Source organism: Squalius cephalus (assembly GCF_949319135.1).
Source record: "Squalius cephalus genome assembly, chromosome: 7".
In the NCBI taxonomy this organism is placed as follows: Eukaryota; Metazoa; Chordata; class Actinopteri; order Cypriniformes; family Leuciscidae; genus Squalius; species Squalius cephalus.
The window spans coordinates 21,801,937-21,817,080 of NC_137128.1; the positions used below are offsets into that span (position 1 = coordinate 21,801,937).

At 38.0% G+C, this 15,144-nt stretch overlaps 2 protein-coding genes across 3 annotated transcripts in view; one reads left to right on the forward strand and one right to left on the reverse strand.

The window, feature by feature from the left end:
* Nucleotides 1-2,925, forward strand: part of slc44a5a (solute carrier family 44 member 5a) — an 83,895-nt gene extending 80,970 nt beyond the window's left edge. Inside the window, exon 22 of the mRNA XM_079875603.1 lies at nucleotides 1-2,925. This exon is cut by the window's left edge and continues 314 nt beyond it. The gene's annotated coding sequence lies outside the window, so the exon portion shown is untranslated.
* Nucleotides 2,926-4,078: 1,153 nt separating this feature from the next.
* Nucleotides 4,079-8,315, reverse strand: lhx8a (LIM homeobox 8a). Of its 2 annotated transcripts, none has more exons than XM_079875273.1 (8): nucleotides 8,105-8,315; nucleotides 6,929-7,069; nucleotides 6,615-6,736; nucleotides 5,730-5,950; nucleotides 5,481-5,584; nucleotides 5,040-5,135; nucleotides 4,490-4,673; nucleotides 4,079-4,360 (listed from the first exon to the last, which is right to left on the reverse strand). In XM_079875273.1, exons 1-8 carry the CDS (start codon nucleotides 8,156-8,158, stop codon nucleotides 4,284-4,286), a joined length of 999 nt encoding a protein of 332 aa, XP_079731399.1. In that variant the 5' UTR covers nucleotides 8,159-8,315; the 3' UTR covers nucleotides 4,079-4,283. The 2 variants fall into 2 exon arrangements, with proteins under 2 accessions (XP_079731399.1, XP_079731398.1); XM_079875272.1 differs by lacking the exon at nucleotides 8,105-8,315 and adding an exon at nucleotides 7,316-7,714 and having other exon boundaries at nucleotides 4,080-4,360.
* Between the last annotated feature and the right edge of the window lie 6,829 nt (nucleotides 8,316-15,144).

Consider the following 15,144-nt stretch of genomic DNA (forward strand, 5'->3'; position numbering starts at 1 on the left):
CGACACAGACCCTACACTGCATACTAACATGTTTGCCTCTTACTGCTGCCTTATTCTGGGAAAATGATTACTGACATTTAAAAGCTGCCTGAGATTGGACACCTTGAGAAAAGAAGCCCAACTTGAGAGTCGCTGTTCGCTATTTCAGCGTAAAGCTGAACCACTGATTCTTCGAATACAGTTTTCTTCTCTCGCGTACGATTAGAGCTGGTTTTACAGCTAAAACGACATTAAAATGGTTTTCACACAATCCCTGCAAGACTTCCCCTTTTAAAAAACAATGCGCACATTTGTAAACAGCATCCCATTTGACATTTAATCATCCAAATATTTTGCTCAATGTAAAAATAAAATAATTTAATATAAGTTAAACTCAATCCATCGCATTTGTGACGTTGATTACAACAAAAAGGATTTCAATTTGTCCCTCGTTTTCTTTTGGGTAAAAAAAGGCAAAAATCAAAGTAACTGTGCAATGAAAGTGAATGGGCCCATATTTGGTATTTATACAAGCACTTACATTAATTCTTCTGTTGTAACATCATTTTTATTGGTTTATGGCATTGTATAATTGTATATACACACATTATGGTAACACACGTCTTGTGGATATCCTATTGAAACGGCAAGTGTTTTAATGTTTGCGCACTTAAAGAAGAGAAGGGACAGGTGGACATTCATTTTTGTTATTATATCAACACTGTCACAAACGCTGTCGATTAACTGAACGTTCAGCATTGCGGTTGTAATGGAGGGCAAAGAGATTTCCTGTATCACAGTCGCTCAACTGCAGATCAGATGGACAAAACACTCGTGTATAAAAACTAGGCCTGCATCTGAAATCGCATACTTCACTACTATATAAACAGGCGAAAACAGTTTGTGTTAAAAAAGAAATATGTCCAACTTCACAGTACTCATAAAAGAGTGGCCTCTTCCGGTGAGATTCTGAAGTGTGCATGCGATGGACACTTTACTATCCCATGAGGCCACGGGAGAGGATTTACGAATGGCAGTGAAGCGACGCAACTGACGCTGGTAGGTCACATGATAATGACAGCATGGTGAATGTAGTATGTCCTGATTACAGTCATACTATATAGAACAAACTTTTTTGAAATAACTTACTCAAAACAAGTACGTACTCAAGAGAGTATGCGATTTCGGACGCAGCCTAGGCATCTCTTAGTTGCATCCATTATCTTAAGGCAACATTATTTCTTTGAGCTCTAGGTGTTCAGTCTGGTTTTCTTTAAAGCCTCATCACTGAATTTAAAGGGATAGTTCACTTTGAAATTAAATTTTGGTATGTTTTAGCTTACCTCAAGGGCATCCAAGGTGTCTTTTTTTCCGCAGTAGTTTCAATTTTGATATTTTTAGGTCAAACCGTTCTTGTCTGTCAGTCATTTAATGCAGGTCTGTGGTCACTGTCTCAAAGAGCATGCACAGAGTCCAAATTAAAACAATTCCCCATCGTCCAAATTAAACAATTCCCCATCATAAGTACACATTGATGGCCTAAGACAGGAAACGAGCGGTTTGTGTGAGAAAACGAACAGTATTTATATCGTTTTTTAACTCTTGTACACAGCCACGTCCAAGTGATCTGAGGGCGCTCGCGCATCCTGCTGTGTGACGTGTGCGCAGACTGGTGCATATATATATATACCCCAGAATAGATTCCGCCTTGCCTACGGCATTCGTTCCAATGAACTGCCGTAGCCAAGGCGACATCTAGTGTATATATATCTATGCACCAGTCTACGCACACGTCACACACCAGGATGCGCGAGCGCCCTCAGATCACTTGGACGTGGCTGTGTTACAAGAGTTAAAAACTATATAAATACTGTTCGTTTTCTCACACAAACCGCTCGTTTCGTGTCTTAGGCCATCAATGTGTACTTACGATGGGGAATTGTTTAATTTGGACGATGGGGAATTGTTTTAATTTGGACTCTGTGCATGCTCTTTGAGACCGTGACCACAGACCTGCATTATATGACTGACAGACAAGAACGGTTTGACCTAAAAATATCAAAACTGAAACTACTGCGGAAAAAAAGACACCTACATCTTGGATGCCCTTGAGGTAAGCTAAAACATACCAAAATTTAATTTCAAAGTGAACTATCCCTTTAAAGCAAAATGTACAGTAAATAATGTAACAAGTCTACAGTCTTCCAGATCAATATTTTCGGTTCAATGAAACGCTCTTCTGAATATGACGCACAGGCAGAGGAATTCATTAAAATTTAATGGTGATAATTATTGAATGTCTCTTACATTGTCACGTCGAAATGCAAACCGTGGTTTATTTCCATGTAAATAATGAACACATCACTACTCGTGCGTGTGCCGTGCCACTGTATTTGGGACTCATGAATGCATGTCAGTTTTCCCTGCTCAAAATACTTCAACGGATGGTTAACGTGAGGTTTGGAAGACTTTAAAAAGCACTCTATATCTGAAATCAGCAAAGGGCTTTCATAGCATTTTCTTTTCTGCGTAGTTGAAGTGATTGGGAGTCATCTGGCTTGCAGAAGGACAGTAGACAAAAGTGCGTTTCTAAATGCTTTTCCTTCAGGACCGGCGAGTTGAGATTGAGAGAAGAATAAGCACTTCTACTCCTGGAACAATTTATTTCCTGAAGAAGATAAAAGAACCAAACCATTGTTGTGTTTTGTTGGTCCCCTTTTAAGGATCTTTTTGAGAATAATTGGAAATATAAAAGAACTGTCCTTCTCAAAGAAGTCATTTAGGTTTATTTGTACTGTGAGATACAAGATTAAAGTGCTATGGTTTTATAATCCTAGATTAAAACACTTTTGTAATGTTGTAGGAGTGGGTATTGTATTTGTACTTTTGTACCACAAAATGGAATTGTGAATTTTTTTTTTTATATCTAAATGAATAAAACTGTTTAAAGAATACCTTCCCTGAATTACTTCCCTCAGGTCCATTTTGCACATTACAAATATCTCAAAGGCATTTTCTTTCTTTATCCCAAGTTGTCAAACAATACGGCACAGCTGTGATGAATCTCTCACTAATAAACATTATTTCTCAGGATTTAATTCCCTTTATTAAACTGCCATTGAAATGCATTAAAGCTTCAACACCGCCAATTTTTCAAAAATGTGTTTTGTGGATCTCTCATCAAAAACCATTAGCAGACTATACGCTTAACCCTAGAGTGATATTTTAACAGTAACATAACACCAGAGTAAACGGAAATCGCTCTGTTTGGGATAAGTTAAACACAAAGACATGCACATATAAGCATCCTTATGTCTACTTCCAGCTCTAGACCTGGAGGAAAATGATGGATCAGCTGCTCGACCCTTTTACACGACCATCTCGCTGAGAAAAACCCTCAGAAGAACTCGAGGCGAGATGGCTAACGGGAAATAAACAGCCGTCGTCCTGCTGCATACGATCATAGCAGCAGCTACAAATTATTCACCCATTTCTTATGTTTAATGCAAGGACTGATGGCTTTGCAAACTGCATCTTTAGATCTATACCAAAATTAGTCAATTTTCCAGTGAGCATTAAAGAGAGCAGACTAAAATATCAAAATGATTGTCATGTTAAAGTGCAAGAACATGCGATAAAACAAGCTTCTGAAACATTTGTTTGCATTCAATAAGATAAGCCTATATTTAAATGTTTCCTCCCTTCAGTTCATAAGTATCGGTTTAATTCAAGCATTTAATGACTAGTCTACATGATTGCTCAAGAACAAATGTGAGAAAAGGCAGCATAGAAAACTTTCTAGCCATACATAATCCCTAAACAACTCAGAAACATCTGATTCAACTCAAAGTTCTTAAGCAGAGACACTAAACAAATAATTACACCAACCGCTTTCATTTGATCAATGCTTGAGGCAAATCAGATTTTATTGGCTTTTCTTCACCTTCCCATTTTCTTTAGAACCATCAAACAAAACAATGTGCGTCGACTAAACCAGAAACTAAGAATTCCATGGTAGATTTATTTTAAAACAAAGTGCTCAGTCACATACAAGAAATAAATTAAATGCCATTTATTCCATCACTATATAGATATATATATATATATATAATATATTAAACAAAAACTTCAGGCTCTTTTCACAATTAGAGAGACTTTTCTTTTCGATCATTGCAAGACAGATATCCTTCAGTAAGTGCCCATGAAAGATAAAGTAGCATGGGTCTTGTTCAAGACTCAGTCAATAGCAGAATCAGTATTTCCTCGTGCGGTCCTCTGACCTGACCGTGTGGCGGTGGGGCGTCTCAGGCGTGGCTGATGGGCAGCTGTGTCATCGAGTGGGGCAAGAGAGGCTGCAGCACCAGTGAAGTAGGAGAGTGGACTACAAGGACGAAAAATTCAATGTTCAGTCTCAAAACCTCAATGAAGAGCTGGTCAGCATATGCACAAAGTTAAATCAAGCTAGCTGAGTCAAGCTGAATACAGTTAATATTCCACGAGAGGAATGTACCATCCATATAGGAGTGTAGCGCAGTCAGCATAGGGTTGTCCACGGGGGCAAAAGCGGTGTACTGAAGTTCATCTATTAGAGGAGGAGAGAGCTGAGCAGACTGCAGAGATGACACTGGTGCGGCTGAAGAGTGATTTGGGCTGACGTGCTTCTTATGACGAGCTCGACAGTTCTGGAACCAAACCTGAGCGGAAGGCAGAGGGAACAAAACAGGTTTATTGACAGTACAGTGAAAATTCATTGATGCACACAATTACAGCAAACTAAAATAAGCCACTTGCAAATCAAATTAACACTTAACATGCTAAAACACTGGCACAAAATAAGAAATCAACATAGTCAACTTTGATCATAATTTTTTACAGTGTGATATGACAACATTTGTTTTTACATTGCTTCAACTCATAACATTTTTTATAAGTTATCCAAGATTCATCCAAGTCAGTTTAATGTAATTTAAGTTGAAATGACTTAAACATCCAAGTTGATTCTACTTAAAGTCCAGTGCACTTTTTTTTTTTGCAAAAAAAAACAAACTCTTGCATTATACCTGAATAACTCTCCGGCTTAGACCGGTTCTTTCTGCCAACTTTTGTAAAGTCTGGGCATCTGGATTGTTGTCCTGAGCAAATTGAGTTTGCATTACCTTGAATAAATAAAACAGATTATTTAAAAAAAAGTGCAAAACAAAGACTAATGTCAAGCAGCCATAACGAGAACAATAAACCACTCATACATATACATGTATATATTTTGGATGCGATTAATCGTTTCACAGCATACGATTAATAGCATCCAAAATAAAAGTTTGTGTTTACATAGCATATATAAAACTATATACAATATATGCATGCATAAATATTATTTATATATATATATATATATATAAAATAAGCAAACTTTTATTTTGGATGAGATGAATCATTTCACAGCCCCATTTATTTATATTAATATATATATATAAATTTTAGAAGAGAATTGGAGTATTAACCTGTAGCTGGTCAGCTGTGAAACTTGTGCGTGCCCTCTTGGCTGGTTTAGGCTGATTTACTTCCTGCTCTGAGGGAACGGCTCCCTCCACATTCACTCCTTTTCCTACGGCAAACCACATAAGAAAGAGCGGAAGTAAACTTAAGCTGTGGTTCCATATGAGCTAAATGAATGGAGATGGAATAAACAGTTTGTTTATTCTAAAAGCTTGAAAATGTCCATTTAGGCTATATAAGGTCAAGCGTCTAACCATTCTCCATGGCGCGTTTGAGGTTGTCCAACATGCAGTCGTAGTGCACACGACACAGAACCCTCTCATCCACCAAGGCGAACTCTTCTCCTGTGGACAGCTGTCTTTTGCAGGAGAAGCAAGCAAAACAAGCCAGGTGGTAGGTGTTCCCTTTTGCTCTGCGGACCCAGTCGTTTGAATGGATGTTCCTGCCACAGTGAGCGCAACGGGTTCCATATTTCCTGCCAGAACCAAAAAAAAAAAAAAAGGTGTAAGAAGTTCCATCTTTAAAAGGTAAACAAGCTTTTGTGGCACTTTTAGTGAGGCTAACAACGGTTGTTTGGTGGAGATACGGCACTCCAGGAAAAACCACAGGGATGGAATGAAAACATTGTTTGACTATAGTCCATGTAGATTATAGAATTTACGGAGGGAAACATGCAAGGTTTAGGTACACATAAATATAAAGGCCCCAAGGTTTTTTTCCCCCGCAATAATGCCATAGAAGAACCTTGTGAGTGTGTGTGTGTGTGTGTGTGTGTGTGTGTGTGTGAAGAATTGTAATATTCCAAAGAACATTTTTTCACAATAAACAACCTTTTGTGCAGTGGAAATGTTCTATGGATTTTAAAGGTTATTCATGGAACCATAGATGCAAATAAAGAACCTTTATTTTTTTTAAAGTGTAGAAAACTCCAAAATGTTTAGTCACAAAATAAGAATTATGCAAAAGCTTCACCAGTTTGGAAATGCTGTAAACAATTATTTTGTAACTTCGAAACAAAAACGCACACACAGTGCACTGAACAGAAAATATTGTTGGTCGTCCAACGGCCGCCTGACAGCACTTTAAACAATATTTTAAGTAGCCAAATTAGTAAAAAGATTTTTATTTAATTTTTTTACCTGAAGTAGTCCAATTTACAGAATATCTCCTTTTCTTTTATATAGCAGCTAATGTGTCTGCCCAGAGATGTTTGGCACACGCTGCACGACAGGCATCTCACGTGCCAGCACATGTCGTTCACCTGAGGAGGAAAAGCAACAGTTTTCAATTACGCGTCTAATATTTTAGCATGCATGGAGATACGGTTTACGGTCTTAAAATGTTAAACTTGTATTTAAATACTGGGCAAACCCTGCGTCCCAGAGCTGAACTATTTAGTAATGTAGCTTAATATGTCACTTGTCTGAATAAACATAAAATATTTAACGCGTACCTTGAGCAGATATTTGTCGACGATCTCAGTTCCACAGCTGGTACAGACGGCTTTCTCTGTCATGGCATGAGGTGAAGAGCCGGGCGACAAAGAAAGCGACGACGAACACGACACCTCCTCAAACAGCTCCTGGGGTTTATCCTAAAAATCAAACAAAGATTAGCCTACGCGCATTATGTTTCTTATAAATATGCTAGGCCTACATGAAGAACACAAACAATTATAATTCTAAAAAGTTGTTTAGGGATGAAAGTTCAGCCTTAGGAAAGAGCAGGTTAGTGGCGTTCCTAAATAATATTCTGAAGCCTTTGACTAAAACTTAAAATATAACAGTATCCCCCATCTCCAGAAATGCGTAAAAAGAGTTATGACTGATAGGCTAAATACCGGCGCGTTTGTCAGCGGTGTGTAGAGGACTGAACCTCCGCAGCGCGCGGGCATGACGAGACGAGAGTAAGTTCGGATACACACACTGTATCGCGCGCTCGTCCGCGCCGCCGCCTTTTAACCTCCGCGCCGCGGCCGAGCGACCCATTAATGACCACTCGTTTCACTATGACAACCTTCACACGCGAGCGAGGGGCGATGCAGAAACACGGGCGCTGTTTAACGCAAAGCGTCATCCTCTTCATTTCAAGCACTGAAACTCCACAGGTAAAATGAACGGTTTTTCCTGTCGTCTTCTGAATACTTCTGGTGCTGTCCAAACTGACTGTTTTTTTTTTTCCTTATTTTTTTTTTTTTTTTTCTAAACCTAAACTATTTCCAAACTCTCTTAAAACCCGACCTGTCGCCGTGAAAAAGAAGAAAACAAATCCCAATCAGTTAATTTATATTAATTGCGCGCAGGCGTTGCTTGAGGCACAGCTGAGGATGGTACCGTAATTCAGAAGGCAGTTTCAGCTCGCGCTGACAAACAGAAGAGTAAATAATAGTTTATTGCGTGATGCAAAATGAAACAGTCTGCAGCGTTAGTTTTTGAAGTTTAAAATATCGTGATTATTTTTATTATTGAAAATCTTCCACAATATGTAGCCTGAATATCAGAGAAGGCCACTTCGCCATCAGGATTTATTAATAGCTAAAATAATAAAGAGATTAAAGTAGCAGACAATAAAGAGACAATACACGAAAAGACACGAAAAGAAAATGTATGCTAATTAATGTGTCACTTACAGTGTTCTTGCTTGGACTTTCTTTCGCAGTGGTTTGTTCATTTTTCCAGTACATTGTATCCAGTAGGCTATCCACTCTTATATGTCCTGTACAGCGAGCATTAATCCACACACGGCTGCTGCAGCTCAATGCACGCCGTGACCATGTTTTAACTCAAACTTTTGTTTTCTCAGTGAGGGTGGAACTTTTGCTCGTGTTCTCACTCCTCTGGCCGCACCTCCCTGTCACATTTACACACGCCTATTATCAGTTGCGTGAAATAAAAAGATCTGTAAACAAACTGCAGGCAGCATAATATTTTGTTGAATCAAGTTTTGGAAACGAGTTTTAAGGCCATAACTACATGCCTATAGGAAAGAGCTTAAATAATACAGCTGGTCTCTTTTCATCTTAAGATGCCGCAGCAGCATAAAGAAATATGATTTTGCTTCACAGAATATCACAGTATCATTACCCTCAGTGATAGCCAACACTGCATGTCAAATTCACTTTGCTTTATTGCAATTCGGAGGTTTGCTCGTGTTATTGCGCGGGTTTGACATTTTGCCTTAGCAAATACAGGTTTGGAAATATGCATGGGTAAATTCTGCAATTTATGATGATAAAATGAAACATTTCAATTTTGTAAAATGTTTCAGCTGAAGGATAGTAATTTTAAACAGTTGTTCTCAATAGCTCTGAAATTAATTGTCAATATCAATGTTTATTAGTTTGCTTTTCAAACAAAACTATTAAATAGGCCTATTATTACGGGCATATTATTATTATTATTATTATTATTATTATTATTATTTTGATATTATTGGTTGAATTAGTTATTTTATTAGCTATTTTGTTTTTTTAAATCTCATGTTCATGATTTTAAATCGCTATTTCCAAACAATTCACTGCGCAATGTTGCTTTATATTTAATAGCCTACATGCTGTTTAAAAATTAGTTTTTACGTCAGGAGCGTAATTGTGATATTCAGATTGTTAAAAAAAAAAAAAACGTTCTCAAATGGTTAATGAAATATCATCCGAAGTCAAACAGTATAGGCTAGCATTTATCCGGGTTCCGCTGAACAGTGTACAGTATTTAGCATATCGACATATTTGTTTACATGTTGCCTAAATGTTTTTATATAGTCTATATTTCATTCTTTATATCAATCATGTTGTCGACAACTGAATTTGCATTATAGGCTATTATTTGCAGTTATATCAATTATCTAGCCATACTTTTGGCTTAATTTCAGTCAGCTCACATATATCCGCATTTGAACGGACACTGACGTCTTAATTACAAGAGCAATAATATCAGTTTCCATTGAGATTATTCTTGGCTCTGTGGATTGGTTTGTTTGGCGTGGAGGATGTGAGGCAGTCTGGGATATGTGAGAGGTGTCAGTCAAGTCAAAGCGCGTGACCTTTTTTCTCTGACTTTCTGTTCAGATTTGTAATATACGTTTCCTCTCCGGGGAGACTTTCTTTTTTGTGCTTACACACTGTCAAATGAGCAAGCGTCTTTGTGTGGTTTATTTTTGTCAAAAAAAAAAAAAAACATAAAAAAAAAAAAAGACTTACATGCCAGAGACAGCATATCTGATATCATACAATGTCAACAAAAAAATGTGACCGTGTATTACATCACCGACTGAAATGGTGTAGTTGTTTTCAAATGCTTCAGAGTTCATCTCTTGATTTTTCAAAGAAGTGTTTTGTTATAATATAAAGAAGAAAATCTTAATTTAGAGTGTTTTGGAATGCTCATCAAATTATAATTTAAACTCAACTCCTGCTATCTTTGTCTCCCTTCCTCGTATTTCTATCTTCTATTTATCTGTTCATGTTATGCCTTTTCGTGGATTTAATTTTTTTTTCTCACACACACACATACACACACACGCACATCTCTTAAAAAATAAAGGTTTCAAAAGGTGGTTGTCGTAATGATGCCATAGAAGAACCATTTTTGGTTCCCCAAAGAACTGTTCAGTGAGCTGAACGATTTGTTTAATATTGTGTACATAATTTTCTCTAAATCTAAAGAAACTTTTTCCACTATAACCTTTTGTGTTATGGAGGTTCTATGTTTATTAACAGTTCTTTATGGAACCAGATGCCAATAAAAATAACAAATACCCCTCCCGTTCAAGCAAAATTGTCTTCATCTGGAGTGTGTTTGTCAGGTTTTCATATGTGATCTCCCACCCATTACTCTATGACTCTGTCTAAGATGAGTGGAAAGATTGTTTGGCGCACGTGGTTTTAGCCGTGGCCTGCTAACTAACATTGTTCATGTACTGTTTCCTAGAAATCAGATCCACTGGCCCTTTGACAAAAAAAAAATGATCTAATATATATATATGTATATATATCCCAATATTAAACAGAAATTGACATTAATTTTATTTTATTTTGCAGTCATCCTGACCATGTCCATATTTATTTTCCCTTCATAACAGATCTTTCTTATTATTCTAAATCTTTGAACTTTGAACAAAAATAACAAACGGGAGAGCCTTGTAATTGCCACTGTAACGCAGAGAAACATTTGTCCTCTAAAAGATGTAGATGCCCAAGAGAGAGAAAAGCAGCCAGCATCATTCATTACACAACAAGAGAGGCATTGGTTTATTCATTGACTTTCATCCGTGAGGCTGAGATCTGATGCAGTGTGTGCTGTAACATGACACTGAGGGTCTGGGAGGTGAGGGGTCTCTGAGCTCCTTGACTCTGAGTAAATGAGCTCTGACAGGTTGATCAGGGAGCGCTGTGGTCATGTTTCCTGACCAGTTCTGCTGGCATTAAAGCTGGCCAGCGCAGGAAGAGAAACCCCATTTGGCAGATGTGTGACAGCACAGTGAGTCTCCAGACACTGAGGGGAACACAGTCCTCCACGGAGGCCTGTGCGGAGAACGTTAGCGATAAGGGAAATGCATTGAAGCAACGGTGCATCATGATTTTAGTGGTAGTCCAAAAACATTTCAAGGATCATTCATCATGTTTGCTAATTCCAGAATGCCTGACTTAAACCATTTCCTGCAATATGATTTAAATAATTTCTGCTTGGCCTTTGCCCTTTCTGGAAATCATTGATTATAACCACATTTAATTTGTATATCGGTTCTCTATAATGTTACCCTGTAAATAATACTGATGATAGGTCATAAAACTGCACTTTTCATTGTACATTATATTATCAGGGAAACAGTTTGAGTGAAAGGTTGAAATGAAAAATATATCTTATATTTAATATGTTGTGCTTCAGTGGAAGCAAGAAACATCTTACCTCCAGTGCAAGCGAGTTCATATAATCAGTGTTGCAGATTTACTTTGATTAGTGACCTAGAAATAGTGCCAAATCTGAATGATTTCGTATTAATTTAATACATTTCCATAGAGAAAAATGATTCAAACTCATAAAACATTGAACTTTTGTATATTTAACAATTTATGAGTTTTGAGCCATAAGCTTGTAGGCTATATCTGCGAATGCAGACATTAAGATTCAAACCCCCCCACCACCATTGTGTCTGATGTCCCGTTCTAGATAATCTCTGCATTGCATTGTCCATCTGCATCTTTGTGCCGGTTGTGTGTGGATGGAGTGAAGCTCTCGAAGGAAATGGAGCTGATGACAGTTTCTCATGCTAGGGGGCTCTGAGCTTCTGCTATCATGCAGGCCACAGGAAACAGAGATTACAACATGACCACCACAAGGGAAGTTATACCCAAAACACATACACTTAAGTGTCTGTTCTTCGTGTCTCCACTGCAACTTTCGGCTCCAACCGAAAGCTTTGTTTCGTCGCCACAAAGGAGTGTCCCCACTATCAATGGCTCAGTTCCGGTACAGAGTGCTGAATGAATCTGTAAATAACGTTAGGATGTTTTTAAAGTCAACATCTTGGGGTTTGTTGTGCTGACGCCTGTTTATAAAGCCCAGCAGTGTTACTATTTGGAGCCGCTTGCGTGATTAATGCCGTGTTAGTTGTGCGGCTAGCTTTGAAAATGATTTTCCTTGCATGCAAAGCCTATCAAGAGAAATTCAAATGTGCTCAAATCCCAGTGGGTTTTGATAGCCATTCCTTGGCCGTGCTCCGATGGGGATATCCTGGCAGGAGGATGCCATCTAGATGTGTTTTAGAAGTTAAGTCATCCTTACCTGTCCCAGGTGAACTCCAAAACCCAGTGCTTGGACATAGCTGCTGTCTCTTGAGACAACCTGCTGTATGTGAGAAAGGCATGAATGGATGTCCAGACTTAAGGAACATTGGTTTGAAAAATGAATCCAGTGAAACCCCCTCTGGAGATGCAGCACTTCTCGGTTACACCTCTGCTTGATCTTGAATTCATTTGAATTGACACGCATTCCTGTATCATCATCATCATCATTAATAATGTAAAGCCATGAAAGCCTATTCAGCCCTCAAGCGCACATCACCATTGACTTCACAGCGATTCTAGTAACCTCTGACGTCTGGGGTTAACAAGTCCCCCCCCCCCCCCCCCCCAAATTACTCCATTACACACCACTCTCTATATTGTTAGCGTTCTAACAGCGTTTGTCAGTGTCAAAATGAATGAGATGGCCAATCAGATCAAAGAAGGCAGGCTTTAGTGTTTACAGAAGACAAGCATGAATGTTTTAGTTTTAAAGGCCCACTGAAGTGCCTTGAAACGCGCAACATTATTCAATGTGTTGACGTAATTTACAGGAGGACAGGGCAGGACATATTGAATAGCGTTTTGTTAATATCACAGCTCTGCCAGAGCCGTTGAGTTCACTAAAGCAGCAGTTTCCTCCTAATCTCTAACCGTTTCTCCTCCTAATCTCCTCCATATCGCTTTAGAATATAGCACTCTGTGCAGAATTCAAATGGGTCCAATATGTTTTCTGGTATGTGCCGACTCGCGCGTATGATCCGCTCTGTGCTGTCGTGTCTCTGGACCGGAGCAGACTGTGTGCACCCCTAGGGCGCTCTGCTCCATTCACTATGTAGAAAACAGTAAATGTGTGAACAAGTTAACGATGTTAGCCGCAGCTTCAGCATCTAATGTAGGGGGCGGGATGTTTCAGATTCTAGAGAGCATTTGATTGGTCAGAAAATCTGATGAGAAGATGAAGTGCAGAGTGATGCCATCAAAATCATTGATCCATGTTGAAGAAAGTGAGAGACTGCGAGTTTTAAATCCTTATATCTTCTAAATGCGAATGTTTTGGAGCACACTAGCTTATAGATAACAGTAAGACTAACATATTCTTACTAAAAGCCAAAAAACTACTTTGATTTCATGGGGACTTTAAGGTTGAAAGAGAAATCAATGGCCAACAGTAATATCCAGTGTAAACTACTCAACTTTTCTCTCAAATTTTGTCATGTATGTGATTATTCATGTAATATATTACTGAATGTGACTAGACAGGAAACATTTTACATTTTCAAAATATAAGGCATACAAATGAGAGTGAATGTTTAAAATATTATTTGCAAATAGTTCAAATTGGTTACTTCACAACTAAAATTAGACCTAGAATTTACTTTACAGTTCTTTTTCTTTATATCTTTCTATATATATAAAGAATTGGTCCCTCCCCCCCCAATGTTCATGGTAATGGCTGTACAAATCCAAGCAGAAAAATACATGATTCTGAATGGGGTGTTTGATTGAAGTGGACGTTTTTACTCATCATAACCGATCAAGATCTCCCCGTTTGGTTGCATCAGTCTCGGTGATATCGGTCGATACAGTCGGCACGCATCGACATACTTTTACTTCGTTCGGTGGGGTTTTTATGGGCACTTAAATCCTGGCAGGGCACTTAGCCTCCCTCTGAGAGAACGAGAAAGGAACTGCACAGTGTAAATGCTCTCATCTGGTAGTGATTTGTCTTTGCCTATGTACCCTTGGCCCTCATTCAGCATGGCGTCTGCCATAGTCAGAGTCAGGGGAGTGCTCTGGTTACTGCCGTGATGAGTGAGGGAGAGAGCCTGGGTCTGTTGGTGGGCAGCTGACCTCAGACCAGTGCTGGACTAATGTGTGCATGTTAAGGACAAGGGATATGATCATTATAATAATTGTGAAAGCTTTGATCATGTATTTATATTACACCTGCACTAAGAATGAACTAACAGTTTAATTCAGTGGATACTCTGAAAGAATTGGAATTTATGAAGCGCTTTTGCCTCTCACAGCATATTTTGTTGGTGTTTTCTGGATGCTTCTTGACTAGCTTCACATTTTATGCATTCGGTTTTTATCCAATGCAACTTCAAGGTATGAAGTTCAAAAAAGTATTCATATTTTTGAAAGAAGTCTCTTATGCTCAGCAAAGCTGCATTTAATTGATCAAAAATGCAGTAAAAACAATAATGTTATGAAATATTATTACAATTTAATACAAATTTTAATATATTTATTCAAAGCTGAATTTTCACCATCATTAATCCAGTCTTCAGTGTCACATGATCCTTCAGAAATTCTAATATGCTAATTTGATGCTCAAGATACATTTCTTATTATTATCAATGTTGAAAACAGTACATAATATTTTTAAACCATGATACATTATTTTCCAGGATCATTTGACGAATAGAAAGTTCAAAAGAACAGCATTTAGTTGAAATAGAAATCTTTTGTAATGTTAAAAAATGATCAATAAATACATACTTGCTGAATAAAATTATTACTTTCTTAAAAAAAAAAAAAAAATTACAGTCTTACTAATCATTTAACGATATTGTAAATTTGATCAGCTCATGCAATCAAACCTGTGACCTTGCCATTGCTAATGCCATGCTATACTGTGTGAGATACAGGAATGCATTAACCAGCAATATACTATTCCATGATCAATCAGCATCGACAAAAATGGTGCTAGACCAGCATAAACTGGCTTAAACCCAGATTGGACCATCAAGGGAATGTATGTTGGTCTGTGCTGGTCTTTTCAACAGGGAACAAGAGACAAGGCAGAAGGGGACAAGTGTTTTGTTTTGTATTATGAACAACCCTGGAGTATCTATCGAATATATAGACCATAATAATAGTAA